This window comes from Amphiprion ocellaris, chromosome 9 (assembly GCF_022539595.1).
Source record: "Amphiprion ocellaris isolate individual 3 ecotype Okinawa chromosome 9, ASM2253959v1, whole genome shotgun sequence".
Lineage (NCBI taxonomy): Eukaryota > Metazoa > Chordata > Actinopteri > Pomacentridae > Amphiprion > Amphiprion ocellaris.
In genome coordinates, this window is record NC_072774.1 from 10,945,576 (window position 1) to 10,961,021 (window position 15,446).

At 35.9% G+C, this 15,446-nt stretch overlaps 1 protein-coding gene across 1 annotated transcript in view; it reads left to right on the top strand.

The window, feature by feature from the left end:
* The window catches only part of nek11 (NIMA-related kinase 11), a 127,516-nt gene that overhangs the window by 55,218 nt on the left and 56,852 nt on the right, over positions 1 to 15,446 (top strand). The window contains exons 10-13 of the mRNA XM_055013743.1: positions 1,670 to 1,740; positions 5,203 to 5,322; positions 7,741 to 7,834; positions 7,959 to 8,073. Coding sequence (XP_054869718.1) covers positions 1,670 to 1,740; positions 5,203 to 5,322; positions 7,741 to 7,834; positions 7,959 to 8,073 — 400 coding nt within the window. The remainder of the gene's footprint in view (positions 1 to 1,669; positions 1,741 to 5,202; positions 5,323 to 7,740; positions 7,835 to 7,958; positions 8,074 to 15,446) is intronic.

The following is a 15,446-nucleotide window of genomic DNA, read 5'->3' on the forward strand; positions in this document are numbered from 1 at the left end:
ACGTAATTGGAAATTCCTTTGTGATGGCGCAGAAAAAGCAAAAGTTAGCATCACGAATGACGGCTCTATCTTGTAATCTGGTGTCAGAGTTTCTTGAACTTGAAGGCTAAAGGACTCATGTCAGCACGAAGCCGAAGTCTTGCTGTGAGGTTTCAGGTCAGAGTGACTGTAAGTCGGCGTAATGTCCTCTGAAGTGTCGAAAACATTGTGTGTGTCAGCAGAGGATTATTGTCGTACACTTTTCCATCCATCTAGCTCCAGGCTGGAAGCTCCTCCTGTGTGGATGCCACGGTACCTGGAGAGAGATAACACATTAGGGGGTTTTTATGGACTCGGTTGCCATGGTTTCCACTGAAATATCATTATGTTAATGCTATTCCATACTGCTCCGCGACTCTGGGATATCACTGAGACGTGGTTTCAGCTGAGCTTCTTCTTCTGCTGTGTGGAAACATGTAGAAAACCGGGGAGCTCCTTACAGGGTCACCTCTGGGTGTCCACCTTTAATATCCTCTCATAATCCCATATCAGGTCCATTACAGTTCTGTTACCGGTAAAATTCAATCAGAACACAGTGAGAGATGAAACTCAACCCTGAACCTGCATATTGAGACTAATTTGTTCTCAGAGCTTTAAGGACAGACTAATGCAGCAGCTGAAAAGGAAATGTGACGACCTGCAGCAATGTGAGAAAAGTCAGAAAGAAATCAGACAGGATTGTGTTGTATACAGAAGTGCAATGCATTAATTCAATTCAATTCAATTCAATTCAATTTTATTTATATAGCGCTTCATTAAGTAAAGAAAAACATTCAGTCTTGCACTTTACTAATTACAAGACTAATTGCAGGAATAATTAGCAGCCTTGATGGATTATATTGCACTTTTATGTCTTAATTGGGCAGTAAAACTCGGTTAGGTGGGTTGTTTGCAGCCAGGAAATACTGGTGTGATTCTGTAAACAGAAAAAGCAACTGTTCAACACTAATCCAGCTTTGTAAATAAATACAAGTTAAAAACATAAAGCTTGAGTTGTTCCAAAGTGTAACTCACTAAATCCACAGCAATGTTATACTAAGTCTAAAACCAGCAAAAAAAACAAGTCCAAAACCAGTCTAAAACAAGGGTAAAATCAAGTCCCAAAGTCCAAAATTAGTTTAAAACCAGTCAATAATCAAGTCCAAAACCAAGTCCAAAACCATCCAAACTCAGTGTAAAGTGAAGTCCAAAACCAGTGTAAAACCAGTGCAAATGCAAGTCCAAAACTAGTTTAAAAATCCAAGTCAATAACCAGGAAAGAGAAAGTCCAAAACCAGTTTAAAGCCACTCCAAAGCCAGTCCATAATCAGGTCCAAAACAAAGTCTAAAACCGGTCCAAAACCATTGTAAAGTGAACTCTAAAATTAATCTGAAACCAAATCCAAAGCTAATGTAAAACCACCCCAAGACCAATTTAAAATAAAGTCTGAAACCAGTTCAAAACCAGTTTAAAATCAACCCCAAAACTAGTCCAAAAATCATTCCAAAACCACTGTTAACCAGTCCAAAATTGGTCTAAAATCAATCCTAAAACCAGTCTAAAAATGTGTCCAAGGCCAGTCTAGAACCAGTCCAAACCCTTGGCAGTGTTTGTATCTGCTGTAAACGTCCACACTGTCTGTCTTTACAGAAGATGAAGGACAGGTTTGTCTTTGTGTCGTCTGGAGGAGACAAAGATGCTGAACTCATCGCTAAGAACATGTAAGACTCTTTAACTCTTCGTTCTTTCTTTCCCTCATTGTGCTCCGTCACCTCATGTTCTGTTTATTTTACCTCCAACCACAAATCTGCGGCTGCACTCCACCCTTGTCCCCTTTTCAGCTGACCGGAAGTTTGCTCTGTAAAATGAGGTTAATGTTGTAAAGGGGTCTAATTTGACCCAAACCAGAATTTTTTTTACTGAACTTTGTTTTCAGTTTGTTTTATTACCTAAATTTGAATTAAACGGTAAAAAAAAGAAAAGAAAAAAAATGAAATTTTGTGAAAAAAATGGTACAATTTCCCTTTCAAGCTGGAAAAAACTCCTCTGTCTGTCAGCATTGAATATTGATACCAAAGTACACCTTGTGCTTTTTTCTGAGAGGCTTGCAACTTTTACAACGCAGCAGTTTTTGACACCCTGAGAATGAGAATCTGATGTTCTTGATAAAAAAATTGAAGCTCCGGGACCGAACAGTAATCCTGCATCATATCTGTTACATGCCAGCTCTGCTACAGTAAAGGGGCACAACATGAAACTAGTAATTGTTGGTTTAGCAAGGGGTACTTACTGTATTTTATGTTAAAAAAATGACCAAACCAAGGAGGCAAAACTGTGAAGAAAAATACCCTGTGGTACTAAATGAATAAAAGAAAGAAAATCCGAATTGGTAAGTTAACTACTAAAGATAGCAACTAAACTTTCTACCCAAAGTAGAATAGAAAAGCAGCAGCATCTTTGCTCCCAGTTTACCCAACAGAAGAATTTCAAACTGAATGTGTTCCTCCTGGGAAAGCCAAAGGCCAGTTCATGTTTTCTTCATGTTCACAAGGTCATAATGACATAAACTTCATCTGCTCGAGTCTGCGGGGGTCGATACAGAACCCAAAACCAGTCTTAAACCAAGTCCAAAACGAGCCCACTACCAGTCTAAAAGCAAATCCAAAACCAAGACCCAAACCAGTGGAATGGCAAGTCCAAAACCAAGTGCAGAAACAAATCCAGAAGCAGTCTAAAACCAATCCAAAACCAATCTAAAATCAACTCCAACAGTACTCCAGTGTAAAATCGGGTTCCTTCAATGACTGGCTCAGAAAGAAATGGAGGTTATGGAATGGACAAGTTGAAGCCCTGATCTGAATCCTAGTGAAATGCCATATATGGACAGTCTAAGTCTAAAACCAAACCAGACTAAACCCACTCCAAACCATTCAAAGACCAATCCAAAATCAAGTTCAAAACCAGTCTAAAACCACTATAAAACCAAAACCTGTCTAAAATAAGTCCAAAACCAAACCTGAAACCAGTCTAAAACCACATCTGAAGCTAGCCTAAAATCATTTCCCAAATCAGTCTCAAACCATCTGAAACAAGTCCAAAACCAGTCTAAAACTAATCAAAAATCAAGTCCAAAACCAGTCTAAAACCAGTGCAAAATCAAGTCTAAAACCAGTCCAAAATCAAGTCTAAAACCAGTACAAAATTGTTCTGAAACGGGTCTACAACCAGTCCAAAGTCAAGTCTGAAACCAGTCTATAACCACCCCGAAACTATCCCAAACTCAATCTAAAAACAAGTCCAAAACCAGTCTAAAACTAATCCAAAATCAAGTCCAAAACCAGTCTAAAACCACTATAAAACCAAAACCTGTCTAAAATAAGCCCAAAACCGAATCTGAAACCAGTCCAAAGTCAAGTCAAAAACCAGTTTGAAACCACTCCGAAACCAGACTAAAACTAGTCTGAAACCAGTCTAAAACTAGTTTAAAACCAAGTATAAAAAACAGTCTTAACCTGTCTTAAACACATCTTAAATCCTTCTTAGACAGTATGTGGTCTCTGTCTCTGAGCAGAATTTTTGCCTCCATACTGATCTGATTGGACTCTTTTTTTTTTTTTTTTTGTTTCTTTTTTCCTTCATCTCTTGGTCCTCCTAATCCACCTCACATTCCTCTCTTTCCTCCTCTTTCCTCAATGCCACCATTTCTCTCTTTTTAACTTCACTCTTCTCCTCTGATTCATCTTCTTCCCATCCTCCTCCTCCTCGTACTTTATTTTCTTGGCTTTGTTTTTTTATCCCTCCTCATTGATATTCATTTCCTCCCCAGCTTCATCTTCTCCTCCTCCCCTCGCCTCCCTGTCCTTCTTCTTCTTCTTCATGTTATATTATTCCTCCTCTTCATTATGCTTCTTTCCTCCTTCCTGTCAAACACATACTTCTTTAGCACACATTCTTCTGACTCCTGTAATTAGAGCAGCGAGCTGCGTTCAAGTGTTAACCAGCTCAGTGCGCTGACAGACGACACGCTGCTCGCTGACACATAATCCATCCTCACATAGACACACACAACACAGACACACAACACACAGACACATATTTGTATTTCTGTCTTTGTCAGAATGAATTCCTGAGCTCCTGAACACCAACACCGACCCTGCATGAAGGGATTTAGTGGATCCAGCAATTTATTCCCCATTAATTAATTTACCACAACTGTTTGTTTTCTTTTAATTTATTTCAACCTTAATTGCTCAATCTGGGGCCACCTTGGATGCTTTCATTTCCGTTTAAGACATTTTTTCAGTCATTTTGGACCAGTTTCAGACAATTCTTTTGTCTTTTTTGGGTAATTTTGGACCATTTTTGAGCCATTTCATATATGCTTTGCGTAATTTTAGATACTTTTAATGTCATTTTGGACAACTCTGGGTCATTTTAGACACATTTCCAGTATTCTAGTCAAGGTTTAGTCATTTTAGACAATTTATGAGTCCTTTTGGACATATCATGTCCACTCTGGAGTCTTTTAGTCATTCTGGACAAATTTCTATCAATTTTGACAAATTCTAAATAATTTTAGACAATGTAGAAGTCATTGTAGAAATATTTTTTGCCATTTCAGACACCATTTTGTCATTTTGGACAATGTTTGAGTTAAATTTTTAGTAATTTTGGATAACGCTTTCCTTCGCTCCTGAACATCAAACCAACCCTGCATGCAGAAATTTAGTGGAGCCAACATTTGATACCGTATTTATTAAATTACCACCACTGTGTTTGTTTTGTTTCAGTTTAATTCAACTTAAAATTGTTCACGCTGGAGCCATTTTAGACAAGTTTGGTAATTTTAGACAGATGTTTTCTTGTCTTTTTTTTTTTTTTTTTTTTTAAATTTGAGTTATTTAGGACAAGTTCCAAGTAATTATAGACCATTTTCAAGTAAATTCTATTTCACTTTCAATTCTAGGTGATTTAGGACCGAATTCAAGTCTTTCAGACACAATTTAGTTATTTTTGAATACTTTTGTGTCATTTTGGAGAATTGTTTATTGTTTAATACAATTTTGGAATGTTTGTGACAATTTTGGGTCATCTTGGACTTGTTTTAAGTACTTTTAGGCTAGCTTGAAGTCATTTGGATACATTTTATTCACTTTGGTGTGTATGTGTGTGGTTGTTTTCAGGCAGACGAAGGTTCACCTGCAGACGCTGAGGGATCGGTCGGAGGTGGAGAAGATGACGCCCAGAGAGAGAATGAGGCTCTGCAAACTGCAGGCTGCTGACGAGAAGGCCAAGAGACTCAGGTAACATTCATATCCAGATGTTCTCCATCATGAACACCTGGACTAGAGCTGCACCATGGTGGAAAACTTCCAAGTAATTTTAGACATTTTTGCCATTTTCAGCAACGTTTCACTCATTTAGGACACTTTTCAATGCATTTTTAAAAGATTTTTGTCACTTTGGACAACTTTCAAGTCAATTTGAACAAATTTTGAGCCATTTCCAAAACCTTTGAGTTATTTTAGATAAATATGTGTCATTTTGTACAAGTTTATGTAATTTTAGAAACTTTTCACGTTATTTTAGATAGTTTCATGTCATTTTAGGCACATTTTGAGTCATTATGGAAAAACTTTGTGTCATTTTTGATTATTCAAGTTAGTCAGGAAAATTTAGGTCATTTTAGACAGAAGTCTGTTATTTTAGACAAACTTTGTAATTTGGGAAAATTTTGAGTAATTTTAGAGAATTTTGTTTCATTTTTGTTATTTTGGACAAATTTTTTGAACCAATTTGGACAATTTTTAACTAATTTACTCACTATTCTCCATGAGGCGATCCAATATCACAGTTAGCTGCTGAGTTTCAAAAAGTCGCACATGGAAACAAACCACTAAATGAAAACATCAGGGATCGGGTCAGGCCAACCAATGTGAAAATCAGATTTTTTTTTTATAAGCCTGCTGTGAGCTCAAGTTTTTTGCCCTGATACACTCTATTTTGTTATGGTCTCCTCGGACTTCTACAATGAACCACACAGAAACACAACAGACTCATTAATGGGAAACACAGCAGGTTTAAATAATCTAGAATGATCCTTTAATCCAGTACATTTGTGAGGACAACAAGCTGTAACTGAGTCTCCACTGTTCACAGTTCTTGTTGACTCTCCATCACGCCTGAGTACCAGCAGCCTCAGAATGACATTATCCAGAGTGAATCAGACAGACTCAGGTTTCCATCCCTCCGAGCCATTGTGTTAATCGAGTTTCATGGTGGCGAGTGGCTGTTAAATGCTCATTATTGTTGCTGTCTGGGCAATAAGGCGTGAATCTGCCGCCGACACGAGGACGCGGCGTGCAGATGGTGGACAGACGGAGATCACGTTAGAGGTTGGAGACGACAGACGGACAGTTTGGCAGCTCACACTCTGTTTCTGCTGGACTTCACCCTCGAAACACGACCCAAACATGTGTTAATCAAACCAAACTCGTCCTGAATTACAGATGGAGAGATACCACGGATGGATGATGGTGTTGAAAATGGGGCAAAACTTATTCGATTAAGTCAAGAAACAGCCAACTGCACAAGGCTAGATCTGTTAGATTGTGACTGTCTGTCCTTCTTTTGTCTGCTAAAAAAAACTAAACCAGTCTGACAGTTAATCGCAGTTTTCAATTCTGAAAATATTTCACTTTAAGCAAATATTTGAGCCAAAATGTGCTGTCAAAGGAACAGTATACAACAAAAGGTCAATGTCACTTAACAGGATAGAACTTCTATATCGCTTTCTGTCCTAGTGTTATTATATGACCTAACCATTACACCTATTACCTTATACGAACAAAATTCATGCCCCAGAGTAGAAACTCAAAGCAACCGTGTGAATCCAACTAAACTGAGTCCACCTGTGATTTCCAAACAGCCTGTAATGCATGAACATGTTTCAGAATGAGCTACAAAGACCAGAACTTTCTCTGTTTTGGACCTATGACCTATCTATCTGCATGCCTACATCATGGCTCCACATGGAAAAGAATTTAACAGGTAAACTGCAAAATCTGGCTGTGAGACTTCACAAAGATGGAAAAGGACGCAGGAAGATCAATAAGAATCTAAAAATCAGTGAAACACAACTGCAGCATAAATCAGGAGGTATAGAAGGAGCCCTGATTCCACTAATCAGTGGTCGTCGTCCTAAAGTGACTCCACAGACAGTGCACTGCTTTCAATATCTAGCTGTGAAAAACAGACAACAGCTGCTTCAGACTTGACGCAGAGGTTATCAGTAGAAATCAGAGTTTCTGTGAAGCTCAGACAGTGTGAAGGACACTTAATTACATCAACAACTATGGACAGAAGACAAGAAGAAAACCCTGTTGCTGTTCAGAACAAAACATACAGATGAAAGTTTGCTAAAGAACATGAAAAGACTCCCAATGAATGTTGGGAGCACATTCTTAGATGTCAGATAAGATGAATTTGTTGGGCTTCAGATGGTGTCCAGCATGTTTGGTGTGAACCCGACTGCCACTGTGAATGCATAGTCCTGGCAGTGAAGCACAGAGGTGGGTGTGTGATGATATGGGGCTTCATAAGTGCTTCAGAAGATGTTGGGGAGATGACATGTATAGATGCAACATGAATGCCTGAGGATACACCACAATACTAGATTTAATTTTATTCCTACAAATGACAAAGTGAAAACATGCTTTTAGGAAACTGGCTGAGGAGAAATACGAAGAGGTTCACACCCGCAGGAGAGAACTGAGGAGCCGCCATTTTGAAAAAGTCACTCTGGATGTTCTGAATGTAAGAAACTATTTTGTGTTATTTTGGGTTCACACCTTCAGACCACACACTGCTTCTCTATATGAACTACACCTGAAACTGGGTGCCACTTTAAAACAGTCAACTCTTTTACTTCAACCAATAGGAGACCAGAGACGGTAGAGCCTGTCAGAGGTGGCCAATCAGCAGCCAGGATCACCAGAGTACTGGCGGAGTGCAGTCGATCCAGAAGCAGGATGAATCAGTTGCAGAGCCTCCAGGTGAGAAAAATCTTCATATGAGCCAAAAACATCAGAGCTGTTGTTTGTAGTTTGTATTTCTGCATGATCCTGACTCACTTCATTTATTTCATTCTACACATTTTTGTCAGTATCAGCAGTGATAAATCATGAAAGTGACCATTTTTAGTTGATAATGAACAACAGTTGCTGTATTATTGAACAGCAATAAGTAAAGGTTCAACAGGACCAAAGCCTCTTACATGCTTGTGTTCATGTTGGAAAGTTAGCAAAGGTACAAGTAGAACAACAGCAGAGATGTACAAAACAACCACAGATAGACAGAAAGGATCACAAAATAACCAAAAACAGATTTACAGAGATGCAAAACAACCAGAGACATACAATTACCACAAAGGAGATGCATAGCAACCTCAAAGATGGGCAAAACAACCACAAAAGACAGAAAACGACCACAAGTAGACAGAAAACAACCACAAAATAATTTTAAAAAGACTAGCAGAGATACAAAACAACCAGAAAGAGACGCTGAACAACCACAAAGTGACCCAAAATGATGAAAAAGTGATGCTTAACAACCTCAAAGATGTGCAAAACAACCACAGGCACAGAAATAACTGCAAAAATACATGAAACACCCACAAAATGACCACAACGAGAGATAAAACAACCTCAAAATAATCAAAAAGAGATTAGCACAGATACAAAACAACCACAAAGAAATGCAAAGAGGCACAAAATGACCACCAAAAGATGAAAAACATCTGTAAAAACCTACAAAATTACCACAAAGAAAGCTTAAACAACCATAAAAGAGATACAAAACAACCATGAAAACGATGCTGAACAAGCACAAGGACACCCGAAAAACAGACAAAAACCCACAAAATGACCACAACGGGATACAAATCTCAAAGATGATGCTCTTGTTTTCATTCTGGGAGTGCTGCTCCTCTGTACAGTCGAACGTATTTAACATCTGTAATTCATCATTCGCCTGCAGGTAAAGGTCAGATTCTCCATAGTTTATCTGGCTGCCAATTTTAATCCAGTCGTATCGAGTTTTTTAGACAAATCTTCATCTTGAGCTACAAGTCTGTCAGTGATCTGAATCAATGTGACAAAATTCAGTCAACCTCTGCACCACAGACGTTCAGTATTTGTCCTGCAGGTTGCTGCTCTGTTTGAATCCTGTTTTTAGTTCTGTATTTGCTCACACTGTGTCAAAGTGAAGCTTTATTCGTTAGCTCCTGTTGCTAAGGAGGCCAAACATATAGACGCAACTGTTGCAAAAGTGGAAAATGTGGAGATTCTCAGGCAGGTTCTTTTACTGCGATGCATTGGTGGATTTGTGGAAGTTTGGTTTGTGAATGTAAATTTCTATAATCTATAATTAATTTATATAATCAGGAATCACAGTGAATATTCTGTCTTTGTCTCCATGATGCTGCTGTGAAGCTTCAAACCAGGTCTTCTAAGACAATGACGCTGATAAAGATCACAAAACTGTTCCTGCCACCTTCTCACTGGACAGTTAAATTACAGTCTCTGTGTGTCAGTGAGCGTTTTTTAATAACCTCAGAGAACGTTTCATCAGTTTGCAGCCGTGATTTGTCTTCAGTTTCATGTTCTGTCACTGATGTTCCTTAAATAAACCGAGCAGTCAGCTTGAACTAATGAAATTTGCAGTTGGGGAGAAGCAATAGCTCTCTGAAGATTTCTGCGTTTCTTCGACTTAATCATGTGTTTATCTAGAAAGTCCTGGAGGAGCTGGCAGGTATTAAAGAGGCCGTAAGTCATAAATCTCATTAAAACTAGTGTCACCTCAAACATTTGGTTCAGATGAGACAAAGAACTTCTAATACGTCTTTTGTTATCCAGCTTTAGTCTCAGGTTTCTCTCGGAGTTTTCACTGTTTTATCATCACAATGAACAGAGGTCAGAGCTGAAGACGAACATGGAGCATTAAAATTAATTTGATTAAATGCTGGTTTATGTTTGGTATAATTCAGTCACTTTGAGTTTTAGGGACGTGACATAAGAGATGTGAAGTTGAAAGTGAAACCGTGTGTCAGTTCTGTTCTGGCAACTTGGTGTTTCTAAATACAAGACAGGTTTTCATACATCTGTGTTGTCCTCTAATGTGCTATATTCTTGTTAACCACATATTTGAATTCACTCACTCAACACAAGTCAAAATGGTGTGGTGGGAAAAGTGTGACTAAGTTTCCATTTTTAACAACAAACTTTTTATAATATTTTCATAATAAACATAATTTTTTTGGGAATGATTTCCTAGTTTTATGAGGAAGAACAAATCATGATTGATTTGATGAATTCTGAGAGGAATTCATACTTTGAAAACAAGCCACAAATGTACGAAAAATAGAAAAAATTTTAAAATAAAGTTTAATTCTAGGGGGAAGTTTTCATAGAAAAAATGTGAAGTTGCTGATGTTTCAAATTTGTAAATTATTAAGGATAAAGTTTTAGCTTTATGACCAAATGAGCCATAATTGTTTCAAAAATAATATGCAATTTTTAGAATAAAGTTATAATTTTAGAAGAAAAAGTCTTTATTAGAATTCATACAATTTTTAGAATTAAGCTTTAATTTATGGTTTTTAGTAATAAAGTTAAAGCATTCAAGAATAATTATTATGACAATTTAGACTTTGGAGAAAAGGTTGTAGTTTCATCATAATTCAGATTTTTTTAAATGTCATGTTTATTATTATTATTATGAATCACAATATATGCAGAATAAACTGGTGTTGATACAAATATCCAAAATTTTAAAGGACAAAATAAGAAGATAAGAAAAATAGAACATTTTGAGAATGAAATAAAAATTTTTGTAAAGAAAACCTTTATTGTAAAAATCAGCTTTAGTTGTAAGAAAAAATACATCATTTTAAGAACAAATTTTAGGGAACAAGTCATACTTATAATAGATTACTGTATCTGTAAGTATATAGATGATTTTATATTTTAGGAATGAAGATGTAATCGTTTGACAAAAATCCAGAAAACTTTAGATAATAAAGTCGTGATTTGGAGAGATCTCGATATGTTGAGAATAAAGTTTTAATTGTATGAGAAAAATTAAATTTTTAAAAAAATGAAACGTTGACAACTAAAAAAATCTTAATATTTTAAGAATGACTTAGACTCAGACCGACTTTATTAATCCCCAGAGGGAAATTCTCTAACTTGTAACTGTAGGAGAAAAATAATATTGCTGTAGTTGTGATGACAACATACAATGTTCAGAGCAAAACCAAAACATTTACGAGGAAACTCCTGATTTTAATGTCATTGTTTTAACACATAATTCTGAAAATTTTGAGGAAAAATTATTGTTTTATGCAAAATCACTATTTTAAAAATAAGTCATAATTTAAATATAGATAATACATTTTGGGTCCAAAGATATTAAGGTATGAGAAAAGTCATAATTTCTTCCACAAAAATCATAAAGTTCTATATACAAGAAATTCACTCATATATATGGAGTAAAAAGTGAAGAACAAAGTTTCTGTTATAAAAGAAAAAAAATATTTTGAGAAAAGGCCACCGTTTTAACAGATTCTGAGGGCAAAGTTGTAGTTTTATGACGAACTCTAATGTTTGAAGCTAAGTTTTAATTAGATGAGAAAAACATATTTGAAAGAGTGAAGAAATAAATGTAATATTCTGATCTAATTAATAATATTCTGTCGTAGAATAAATTATTATAATTTTAAGAATAATGTTGTAATTGTTGGAGAAAGATTATATCATGAGAATTTGCCATAAGAAGCTCTAGTTTGATAACAGTTTTTTCAAAATAAGGTTGTAACTGAGTGTGGAAAATAATATTTGAAAGCATAATCCTTGATTTCATTAAAAAAAAATCTGTTTATTTTCTGGTTAAGTTTGCATGAAGTTTTATTTAACCTTTACTTGACCAGGTTAGCTAATTGAAACTGATTCTCATTTTCAGTAACGACCTGACCAATACTACGAGAAACATCATTATGATGAAATGTAAAGTTGTGACAAAAACTCATAGTTTTATTGCATCTTTAGGACAAAATGAAATCATGTTTTTTAAAATATAGAGGTCATTTTACATTGATAAGACAAAAGAATAAGATTAGTATATGTGTACATTTACCAGAGAAGGAGGATTCTACGATGTTTATGATGCTTTTTACTGTCTGTCCCAGTATCTTTGATGATAAAATAGATTTTTCTTCTGACCTGAATATTTGGAATTAAAGCAGCTTCATCTTTGAGCTCCAACTGAGTCTCCTGACGATGACCAGCAGCTTCCAGCAAACAGAAACTCACATTTTAGTGTCCTGATGACTAAAACCAGCTGTGAAAGTAAAAACCAACACTACACGTTTCACTGGGAATCACCTGGAACCTCGGAGACTCTTGAATTTCTCTGGAGAACCTTTAGAGTCTCAGGGCTGAGTTTTAAGAGGCACTGATGTGAGATCTAACAGGACGGATTATTAACTGAATCCTTTGAAGTTGGTTCAATCCAAGTGAGACGTTAAATAAGTGAGAAACTCAACAGGAGGAGAGTCGCGAGTCAGACGCTCCTGCAGGGAATTCACAATGAAAGGAAAACTGTAAACGGAGTGAAAACAGCTGATAGGTTTTCATGGATGCAGATTTAATTTAGATTTTCTGCAGTTTTCAGTGTCGAAGAGGCTTGAGGGCCTTTAACACAGAAATACAGATCCAGGTCAGGAAAACTTCACAGCATCAGAAAGGAGGTCGTTTCCCTGCAGCAGTCAGAAGCAGGAAGTTTCTCATTTTCTATTCATTCAGCTTCTTGTTTCCCTGCAGAGTTTGATGCAATCAGCGCTCAGAGTGAATCTGCAGGTGAACAGGTGAGTTTCTGCTCAGGATGCAGCTGCAGGTTCGACTCGCAAACCACTGAGTTCTGCTCGGAAGAATTTTAGAGTCGGAGGAAAATACTGATGAGACATTTAGCTCATTACTGAGTTCATAAAGGTCTGATTGCATCCAAGTGCTCAGGGACTCATGATGAAACTTTAGTTCTCTGCTGCTGCTGGAATCCAAAGTAAAAAGGCAGTTTAGGGGAATAATTAAAAATTTAAGTGATCGTGTGAGAAATATGTCTTTAATTTTGTGTTTTTCCTCAAACATTTACATAATACGCTCCCTAAAGGCAAACTAGTTATACACATAATTTACTGAATGTGCTAAAATACAACCTTTATTTTTAAAAGTTCGTACCATTGGCGTAACATCCTGATCTTTCAGAAACCGTTTGCACAAAACATTCTCATTTTACTGAAGTGTCTCTTCTAAAAGTGTTTTTTAGATTGAAATATATAATCAATGAAAAAGTCCCGTACTAAAATATTCACGACCCAGAAAATTTAGAAAATGTCCTGACTTTAACCTTCAGAACCCTAAAACCTGTCGACAGGTTTGAAAAACATGAAAAAAGGCAAATGTTCAACCATAAAAGTTTCCATATTTCCTGCTGGAGAATTTTCTTCATCATTTTTGACATTATTACTTTTCTGATATTTTATTAACACATTTGTTTAACAGTTGTTTTTTGTTTAGTTTTTTTTTTTTTTTTAACTATTTTTGGATATTGTATTAATACTTTTTCAGACATTTTATAAATTTTTTTAATTAATTTTTTTACAGTTATAATATTTTATTACTGATATTTTAATATAAATCTTTCTGAAATTTTTGGGACGTTTTCTAATATTTTCTTTATAATTTTATTATTTTTTTCTTACAATTTTATAGCTTTTTTAAAAAATTCTGGCAATTTATTAGCGTCTTCCTAGCATTATTCTAACAGCAGTTTTCTGGCATTCTATAAAATTTTATTTTGTGTTTTTGTCCTCATTTTTCAAACCTTTATCTTAAGTTTTTGGCTATTTTGTACATATTCTTGGTAAAGTTGAAGAAATTTTGCACATCTGTGGTCATTTTGTGTGTCTTGTGTGGTTGGTTTTTTTTTTTAAGTGTTTTCTTCATAATTCAGTTCATTTTTCTGACATTTTACTATGTCGTTCTAACATTTTTGTTGTTGTTTTTAAATTATTTTATTAAAAATATTTTTGAGAAACATTTTTCAATAAAAAAAAGAACTTTCTAATACTTTTATTCACAATTTATTGTTTTGTCATACAAATTTCTAGCATTTTATTCAAGTTCTTAAGAAATTTTCTGTCTTCTCTACATATTTCACCTAATTTTTAAATTGTTTTTTAGACATTCTTCAGATTTTTATTGTTATTTTTTCTAACATTCAAATAATGTCTTTTGGATATTAATATTATACTTGTCCTCATTTTCTCCATCAAAATGTCTTTCTAACAAGTCCACATTTTCCATGACATGTCCTCATTTTTCGTAAGTTTTGTCAATTAATGAACTTTTTGTTCTCTAAGAGAACATTTTTTGAATTTTAAAAGCTGCCCTGAATCTCCTCCAGTTGTCCTTAACTATAATTTTGTCTACAAAGACATCTGGAATCCTGCCTGCTTGTGATTTCCTTCAAGTGCTTCATAATTTGCTGTTCATTTATCAGCTCACTGTCCAACACAAACGTCAGATCTTTATGTCGCTGCAGTCTTTCATCAGGAGGCGTCACCTCCTTCAAACAGTCTGATTTCAGATCTTCAGACTCTCCAGATGTTTGCAGCTTTTTTCTGCTCCTCAAACTGTTTTTATTCTCCGGAAGCTCGACTCGACCCGGACAGACAGAACCTCCTCAGAGACACAAACACAAACACACACCTGAGCCGATGTCACATGGTGCTGGAGTTCAGCCAATCAGCTCTCAGAGAGGATTTATCACTGAGCAGTGAATGTTGAAACTTTCATAACGTTTTTGGTTTCACAACGTGTGTGAAATCAACACAATTTGTATGTTTTATATTCGTCAGTTGTTGTAGCCGCACTGCGTAAAAGATACACATCCAGAATGTACACAAACCTGTTTCTATGTTGCAGAAATAGTCATAAATAAAACCTGATCACGTGTTTACAAACATTGTATGATGAATAATTGTAGTTTTATCCTGTTAACTCTGAGCAGTTTCTAGGTGTTTTTTGCTCCTGTTTCATTTTTCCTCACTGTGGGCTCATTTTCACGACATTATAAAGTCCTGCACCTGTGTGGAAACAACACAACCATGACTAGAAGAGGTAGAACTCAGAAATGTCTCCTGTGCAGAATGACAGTTAAAATGACAGAAATCTGATTATTTATTTCACAGTAATGGAAAAAAACTTGGAGGCAGCATGTCCATAGGTGTTACGAACACCGAAAAGAGCTTTGTTTTCTAGTCATTCTGTGACATTTTGGTAATTTTGCAGCACGTTTTTGTTGTTTTTCA